The sequence below is a fragment of the Branchiostoma belcheri genome, unplaced genomic scaffold (genome assembly GCF_001625305.1).
Source record: "Branchiostoma belcheri isolate BF01 breed outbred unplaced genomic scaffold, Haploidv18h27 scaffold68, whole genome shotgun sequence".
Lineage (NCBI taxonomy): Eukaryota > Metazoa > Chordata > Leptocardii > Amphioxiformes > Branchiostomatidae > Branchiostoma > Branchiostoma belcheri.
In genome coordinates, this window is record NW_017804331.1 from 1,591,276 (window position 1) to 1,600,345 (window position 9,070).

At 42.9% G+C, this 9,070-nt stretch overlaps 1 protein-coding gene across 1 annotated transcript in view; it reads left to right on the forward strand.

Annotated features, from left to right (window-relative positions):
* LOC109484006 (xanthine dehydrogenase/oxidase-like) overlaps window positions 1–9,070 on the forward strand; it is a 31,314-nt gene that overhangs the window by 5,706 nt on the left and 16,538 nt on the right. The window contains exons 7-19 of the mRNA XM_019787162.1: window positions 774–938; window positions 1,030–1,110; window positions 1,286–1,427; window positions 2,106–2,273; window positions 2,471–2,547; window positions 2,926–3,132; window positions 4,152–4,336; window positions 4,914–5,076; window positions 5,834–5,908; window positions 6,753–6,870; window positions 7,552–7,603; window positions 8,063–8,186; window positions 8,699–8,716. Of these exons, the coding sequence (XP_019642721.1) occupies window positions 774–938; window positions 1,030–1,110; window positions 1,286–1,427; window positions 2,106–2,273; window positions 2,471–2,547; window positions 2,926–3,132; window positions 4,152–4,336; window positions 4,914–5,076; window positions 5,834–5,908; window positions 6,753–6,870; window positions 7,552–7,603; window positions 8,063–8,186; window positions 8,699–8,716 (1,575 nt within the window). The remainder of the gene's footprint in view (window positions 1–773; window positions 939–1,029; window positions 1,111–1,285; window positions 1,428–2,105; window positions 2,274–2,470; window positions 2,548–2,925; window positions 3,133–4,151; window positions 4,337–4,913; window positions 5,077–5,833; window positions 5,909–6,752; window positions 6,871–7,551; window positions 7,604–8,062; window positions 8,187–8,698; window positions 8,717–9,070) is intronic.

Genomic DNA, 9,070 nt, shown 5'->3' on the forward strand with positions numbered 1-9,070 from the left:
TAACCTGTGCAGGTGTACTGGCTACAGACCAATCTTGGAGGGATACAAGACTTTCACCAAGGTACAGATACATCTTGCCTGCTATGTTGTTAAAACTTGTGTGAGTAACATTCAGTACCAGGGACAGCTCTGCGCGTGTGTGTGTGTGTGTGTGTGTGTGTGTGTGTGTGTGTGTGTGTGTGTCATTGTGTATGTGTGTGTGTGTGTGTGTGTTTGAATGTGTGTAGATGATATTCAATGCCAGGGACAGCTAATTATATGTATGTACACATAACATTCAGCACCATGGACAGGTGTGTTTGGCTTTGTTGATGGCACCAGGGACAGTCTCAGTTTTCCTATGTTCAGTGACAGGGATATTTTTTATCCTTCATCTTAGATGAAAGGCAGTAGAAGGTGTTTCTTGTTCATGCATTGTACATTGAAATAGGTCTAATTGCACATATGTAACGTTACATAGCTTTCAGCACCATGGACAGGTAACAGTATAATATGTTTGCCTTAATTTATGACTGCCTCAATTTTTAGACTCAGTTAACACATAGAGCCAGTGTCAGGGATGTTTATCCTGGAATGTTAACATTATATTGAGCTTTGTTGATGGCTGTCAGCACCAGGCACAGATTCAGTTTTCAGAGTTCAGTACGGTAACCATGGATTTTTTGCCTTTTTTGTGCAAGAGTTTCCAGGGACAGCTACCTTGAATGGTAAAAGGCAGTAGAAAGAGGTATTTCAATCAGAATTGATGCGCTGTACTTTTGCACAATTTCTAGGAGTTCCAGGGCTGCTGTGGAGGCATGGCTGGGAACGGCTGCTGCCGTAACATTCAAAATGGGCAGGCAGCCAATGGGCACGCAGAGAATGGGCAGGCAGCCAATGGGCACGCAGAGAATGGAGAGGCAGCCAATGGGCATGTGGCCAGTGGAAATGCTGGGAATGTAAGTCATGCTGCAAGCTACTGCTACTCTCCTGCTTTTCTCAAACTGTAGTGATTTTTTTCACGTGACCTAATCTTGACCTATTCCCCAGGTCTCCACTGAGTTGTTCCGGGTGTCAGAGTTCAGGCCCCTTGACCCCACCCAGGAGCCAATCTTCCCACCAGAGCTGATGGTAAATGGCAGCATTGTTTATCACATGACTGTTTTTAACTCTTTATAGGTTTTTCAAAAGGCTGCATGTGTCTGTTTAGATCCAGGGTATTGTACCATTGTGTGCAAGTAAGGAAAAACTCTGTTATGTCTTTCTGTCTGTTATATAGACCAATTCTATCATATCTTTTATACAGAAATCTGCGGGTGGTGATCAAACAACTCTGAAGTTTGTTGGAGAGCGAGTCACTTGGATCAAACCTGCGACTTTCAAGGAGGTTCTGGAACTGAAGACAAAGTTTCCACAGGCCAAGCTGGTGGTCGGGAACTCAGAAGTTGGTGTGTATCAAAAGAGATTCTTATGACTAGTTTCAAGATCAATCAATCAATCAATCAAATGGTTTATTATTCAATCGACATTGCAGCACTACTTGCATGTAGGCTGAATTGTGCCCGTTGTTACACATGTAAGTCTCATCAGATGCATCAGATTGAAAAAGTTGCTAAAATATTTACACATATCATAAAATCCACTACAATAAAACCATCGGTATTAGCTTTAAAAACGAAACATTTAAAATGTCCTGTGTTGAGGTTTCAAACAGGGTAAAAACTCTTAATCGTGACTTATCCTGAAGATAAAAGTTAGTTTGAGTTCAGATACTGTACATCAAAGTTTTGATATGCCAAGAAGATCAAAGTGCACCTTTTTTTTAATCATAATAACAAAAGTAAACTAGTGTACTAGGCAGCAACAATTTAGATTGTTCTTGTGAATGCTGATGATGGATTGACAACTTAAGGGAGGACTTCCATCACCTTAACCTACATAAAACATCAACCCACAGGATAGAGGCAAATGGCAGACTGCCATCAAGCCTCAGCAAAGGTGTGCAAGCACATCTAATCCTCAGAAGACAGGGAACAGAATCTGATGCTAAAGTGGAAAATGAGTGAGTGAGTGAGTGAGTGAGTGACTGAATAAGTGAATGACGCAATAAAACTGTGTTTGTGTAGGTGTTGAGGTGAAGTTTAAGAACTGTGAATACCCCCTGATCATCGCACCTGCACACCTGCCTGAGATCAACTTCCACAGGTACACCGAACACGGCATCACATTTGGAGCCGGATGCACACTTACCTACCTCAATGACACTCTGACAGAGGCCATAGCTGATCTTCCAGGTAAGATTCTTGGTATACTTGTGCGTAGAATTTATATCTTCTTCTACGCGCTTTTTAAAAAATTATATAATATGGTAAAATAAACTGGAGTGACTGACATCATGTGTGAGAAACATCTTTAATTTTATATAAATTAATGGTTGAAATGTTTCCGGATTTCTATAACGTCCTACCCTTTGTATTTGTTATGTTGACAGAACATCAGACCAGACTGTTTGCTGCCATAGTGGAGATGCTGAGGTGGTTTGCTGGATACCAGATCAGGAATGTTGGGGTGCGGTTCATCTTAGCTTAGACACTGGACACTAACATCTTGTGTTGATCAGGCAAAAAAAAATGACATGCTGTTTTTGTGTTTTTCACTGCTCTACCATTTAATGAATGCTCTACCATGTCAGTAAATGTTACATACAAAGCATGAGAGTCAAAGAATAAAAGTACAATGACTTGAAAGTTTTGTTTCCTGCCCACAGTGCATCGGAGGGAACATTGTGACGGCCAGCCCCATCTCTGACCTGAACCCCATCTTCCTGAATACTACTGCTAGGAAGTAAAAATATGTTTTAGATGTAAGGCAGCAGGGTGAACATTAAAAAAAACTTGAGAGCCAAAGAATGACAGTAGAATGATATGAAAAATTTCCTGCCAACAGTGCATCGGAGGGAACATTGTGACGGCCAGCCCTATCTCTGACCTGAACCCCATCTTCCTGTCAGCCGGCTGCACAGTGACGGTGGCGTCCCACCAGGGAGGCAGCCGAGTGGTCAGGATGGACCACGACTTCTTCCCCGGCTACAGGAGGACCGCTCTTACTCCTCAGGAGGTCATGGTGTCTTTGGACGTTCCTTTCACCAAGGAGGTGGGTTACTTCTTCTCTTAAAGAGCAGCTACTGTTTTTATGTTTACCTTAAAGTGTGGTCAGGATGGACCACGACTTCTTCCCCGGCTACAGGAGGACCGCTCTTGCTCCTCAGGAGGTCATGGTGTCTCTGGATGTTCCTTTCATCAAGCAGGTGGGTTACTTCTTCTTAAAGAGCAGCTACTGTTTTTTCCACACTTAGTCTTTCTTTTTTGCAGCACACAGAAGTGTAATGATGATGCCTTTTTCAGGTACGAATCAAGTAGTGTCATTACAAGGAAGTTACATTGATCCATACGTGTGTGTGTGTGTGTGTGTGTTTGTATGTGTGCGTGTGTGTTTTTGTGTGTGTGTGTTTTTGTGTGTGTGTGTTTTTGTGTGTGTCTGTGTGTGTGTGTGGCATCTAGTGTAAAGCACAGGTATGTTTGAAGACATTTCATATATGGTTAATGATAAGGACTGGTCTAATTACATGTATGCACCTAGATTTCAGTACCATGGACAAGTAATGTGATGTTTGTCTTCATTGATGGATTGCCTTATTTATCCATCTGTGGTCTTCACTGGCACCATTTCTTCATCTATCGTCTCCAGAATGTGTACTCCTGGCGTACAAGCAGGAACTTCTGTCTGTATTGTCAGGAAAGTATATTCATCATTCCATTGTGTGTGTGTGTCTGTGTGTGTGTGTGTCTGTGTGTGTGTTTCTGTGTGTGTGTGTGTCTGTGTGTCTGTGTGTGTCTGTATGCGTGTGAGTGTGTGTGTCTGTGTGTGTGTCTGTGTGTGTGTGTGTCTGTGTGTGTGTGTGTCTGTGTGTGTGTGAGTGTGTGTGTGTGTGTGTGTGTGTCTGTTTGTGTGTGAGTGTGTGTGTGTGTGTGTTTGTGTCAGTAATATATATATGTATATATCTTCATCTGTGTGTGTGTGTCTGTGTGTGTGTGTCTGTGTGTGCGTGCGTGTGTGTGTGTTTGTAATATACAATGTATATATATGTATATATCTTCATCTATCGTCTCCAGAATGAGTACTTCCTGGCGTACAAGCAGGCCCGGAGGAGGGACGATGACATCGCCATCGTGAACGCCGCGTTCCGCGTCCGGTTTGAGGAGGGGACAAACGTTATCCGTGACATCGCGCTGTCCTTTGGAGGAATGGCTCCCACCACCGTCATGGCTTGCAACACAGCCAACAGGCTCACAGGACTGTGAGTGAAACACAAGTTGCTCCTGTGTATTGTCTGAGTGACACGAGAGTGTAGAAAAGTGCAAGAATTGCAGGAGGACTGGTAGAATATAAAATAGAAAAGTGAAATTAGGCATTCCCAAGTGGCTACCATGGGCTAGTTACCTCCTAGACTGTGTGTATAATATTGATGAAGTGAGACAACGATCTAAGTAGGCACTTTTGCCAGTGTTGTTAGGAAGTGGGACAACGATCTAAGCAGGAATTTCTGTCCACGTTCTTAGGAGGTGGGAATTGTTGTCTAATAATTGTTGTCTCTAGGAGGTGGGACAGCAATCTAAGTGGGGATTGTTGTCTACATTGTTAGGAAGTGGGACAACAATCTAAGTGGGGATTGTTGTGTCTACATTGTTAGGAAGTGGGACAACAATCTAAGTGGGGATTGTTGTCTACATTGTTAGGAAGTGGGACAACGATCTAAGTGGGGATTGTTGTCTACATTGTTAGGAAGTGGGACAGCAATCTAAGTGGGGATTGTTGTCTACATTGTTAGGAAGTGGGAGAACAATCTAAGTGGGGATTGTTGTCTACATTGTTAGGAAGTGGGACAACGATCTTCTCCCCGAGGCCTGCTCGAGTCTGGAGGACGACATGCCGCTGCCCCCGTCTGTCCCCGGAGGAATGGCCGAGTTCCGCCGAACCCTCACCACCAGCTTCTTCTTCAAGTTCTTCCTGTCTGTTCAGCAGAGGCTAAACATCAAGGTGGGACAGTTCTGTAAAGCCTGTTGGCTGAATGTGCTGTGTGACGCACTATGTTCAACAGATTATAATGGCATTATGTAGAACAGCTTTGCATTAAATATAGTCACTTTGGCAAAACGTCTCTGTTTAAGGTCATATTCACATATTTAAGGATGACATCCCGTCTGTATTTTTCAAATGTGTCGGAAAAGATACTGTATACAACAGGCAAGCTTCTGATGCAACATTGACCAAACATAAAATCAAGGCCATCCACACAGGCAAGGTCTTGTCCTTGGTGCTGAACACCATCCACACACAGGTACACATACCTGTCCTTGGTGCTGAACACCATCCGCACATAGGTACACATACCTGTCCTTGGTGCTGAACACCATTCTCACATAGGTACACATACCTGTCCTTGGTGCTGAACACCATCCACACACAGGCAAACACACCTGTCCTTGGTGCTGAACACCATCCACACAGAGGTACACATACCTGTCCTTGGTGCTGAACACCATCCACACAGAGGTACACATACCTGTCCTTGGTGCTGAACACCATTCTCACATAGGTACACATACCTGTCCTTGGTGCTGAACACCATCCACACACAGGCAAACACACCTGTCCTTGGTGCTGAACACTATCCACACACAGGCAAGGTCCTGTCCTTGTTACTGAACACAATCTTCGCATCAATCCCAGGGCCAAAAGATGATGATGAGCAAGTGTTACTTCTTACCACATGTCTGTGTTTTCCCCTCTCCAGGATGTCCCCCCGCCCTACAGGAGTGCCTGCAGCCTGTACCACAGAGAGCTGGCACACGGATCACAGATGTACCAGGTAACATGGACTGGACATACGGCATTTAGCTATACAGTCTTTACTTTAACACTGAGTACACAGATGTACCAGGTAACATGTGCTGGACATACGGCATTTAGCTATACAGTCTTTACTTTAACACTGAGTACCTAGATGTACCAGGTAACATGTGCTTTATCCAGGACCATGTTCAGACACAGACCTGGGGGATGGTCCACGTGTATCCAGAACCATGCCTGATCCTAACCCTAATTAATCCATTCAGGCATTATTAAGAAGTAGGTAGGCATGGTTCTGGATACAATAGACATTCAGTATTAACTAATAACAGTCCTCTCCATGTAAACTGTCTTCACTGTTTACTGGGAGAACATAGATGACAAAGGACACACTGTTAGTAGAAATTCTTCAATCAGTGACTGTATTTAAAGGTAAAAACACGTACCTCCAAATTTTCGGTGTCGACTGTACACCTTTCTCAAGGAGTGACCTAGTCACTAGGTCGAGACTTGTGTGGATCTTCTGACCTCCCCCGCCTCCTTGCGGAGTAGGGGTAGGTAGGACTTGGGCAGCTCCCAACCTTCGTTGCGATTCATCCCGGCACGTTCCAACTGGATATGGACCGCTTCCTTAATCTTTCAGGACACACTGTTTTGATACAAGACTAGTGTATGAAAAATAAAAGTAGAGGAGATCAAACTTCTAAGAGACTAAAATTTTTGCTGAGAATAAATTTGAAATTGATTTTGGTTACAATGTGAAATGCTGAGAATCTGAAGAGAAAGAGGATGTAAGAAGAGATTGTAAAATCACGCTGCTTTCTCCTGAAAATTTCCTTAAACGACCTTGACCAACTGTGCAGGAAGTTCCTGAAGGTCAGGCCCAGGAGGATACTGTAGGGCGTCCCATCATGCACCTGTCAGCGCTGAAGCATGCAACAGGAGAGGCCGTGTACACGGACGACATGCCGCCCTTACAGGGTGAGGAGTGAGAGCTGGTAGTGTTTAAAGTTAAAACTTTATGCTAGCACATTTGCAGAACGTACTGTGCCTACGCAAAACCCTGATTTTTCGTGGTTTTTGTTAGATGTTTGGTCGACATTGCATCAGAATTTTGTCTGTTGCAGAGGATATCGTTTCCCACATAACATGGAAACTACAGACGGGATGTTTAACTTATATAGGCGATTATATGAGAAGTTGTGCCAAAGTGCTATGGGCAATACATTATGGGTCTTGCGTAGGTGCAGAACGTTCTGCTGACGTGCTTGTTATGCCCAGTTTACATGCTGTAACTTTACTGAGCTTTGCAGTGTTTTTGGCTGTTGAGAGCATTTAGAGATGGTGTATGTATTACTGTGCAGACTGGTGTTTGCTAACCTGAAGAAAAATAGCCCCGTGTGTGTAGTGCCCATCATAAAGCTTCACGGCAACTTGCTTACCTTCTTATGTTAATGGCATTGGAATATACAGTCATGTACTTGCCTGTTTGTAAACCGTAACTCTCGCGAGATCACGTTGTGAAGTGATTGGTCATTAATTATCCTGATGAAGGCGACAGTGGTCGCTGAAAATTTGATCCCTAAAATTGTGTGTTGGAATAAAGTTCAACGTTTTACTATACTTGCCTGTTGTTTAATATAATGACTGTGTTCTTGCTAGGTGAGCTCTATGTTGGACTGGTGCTCAGCAAAAAGGTTCATGCCAAAATTCTGTAAGTTGATGATGTACTGTGTAACATCGATGTTACTTGTAACAGTAAATTATCGGGCTAATTGTGACTCAAAAATATTGCAAAATTATTTTCATCAGTTCTTGTCTTTGAAGTAAATTTTGTTATCATAACTTAATTAGATTATCTGGGTTTGTTCTAGACTGTTTTCACAGAACTTTGTTTAACTATACCCTTTGTGATCAAATTGAACATGATTTGTATATCTAGTCTTTTTGCGGCCAATAATAATTTGCACCTGACAAATCCTACTATTAACTAACCGCCGCCACACAAAGTTTAACGTTTTACTATAAAATTCCAAAGTTGTTGTTCTTAGCCCCTCTAGTTCTTTTGACTATTGGTTAAATACAGAACAAGAAAGGTGTTAAAAAACACTCGATGTTAGCGATGTTAGTTGCAGTTTTTGCAGCTAACAATCCTACCATCCCCCCCCCCCAGCTCATTTGACCCGAGTGCGGCCCTACAGATGCCAGGTGTGGAGATGTTTGTTGGTGCTGAAGACGTGCCCGGATCCAACATCACCGGAGTAGTGATGGACGAAGAGGTGTTTGCCTCTGAGAAGGTAATGCACTGCCACAAGTTAGGGGGAAGGGCATTTTGTTATGTATATAATAATGCGGGTTTATTTGAAACACTTGAACACACTTGACAATATAACCATTACGTTTTTACAATACAACACTAAAGGTTAAAATACCAACCTCATTAAAAGTACATTGTACTAGATTAAAATCAAAGTATATAATGGCATGTACATTACAGGATTACATTACAGAGTGCTGTTTAAAAGCTGGAGGAAGTAAGGCAATGGGCTTTTTGAATATCTTGCTGTGCGTACTGGCAATAGGTCTATATGTGTAACAAGGTTCTTTTATCTGTATGCACTAGTGTCATTGAACTTTTAATGAAATTGAAATTAAAGCGATATAGCCTTTCAATGGTTTTATGAGGACTGTGGCACTAGTTAAACATGATTTATGCATATTGTATTGCATAAAGCACTCCTGTAGATTAACATGTAGAAGAAGAATATAGACATGCCTAGAACTTATGCTGTGTTGTTTTTCCATGTAGGTGACCTGTGTTGGGCAGGTAGTAGGTGCCGTGCTGGTGTTGCCATGTAGAAACACCCCCTTTAGGATAATGGTTTGATCCGATGTACGCATGCGTACTGCGCAGTTGGTTTGAGAGAACAAAGAATACACTCAGTCGTCTCTATGCTCTGGCTTCGCTGGTCGTAATTGCGTTGTCATCTGGAATAGGAACTGTGATCTGGAACGAGAATTGGTAGGGTAACATTTGGAGGTTCTACCGAGATCAGTAGTTCCTGGAGTAACGAAGTGGATGAAGCGATTGCGACGAAGAAACTGCCACTGCCACTGAGAAGGAGAGAAAAAGTTTGGCGCCAAACCGATCACGTGACAGAAGGTTAGAGGTCAATTTCTT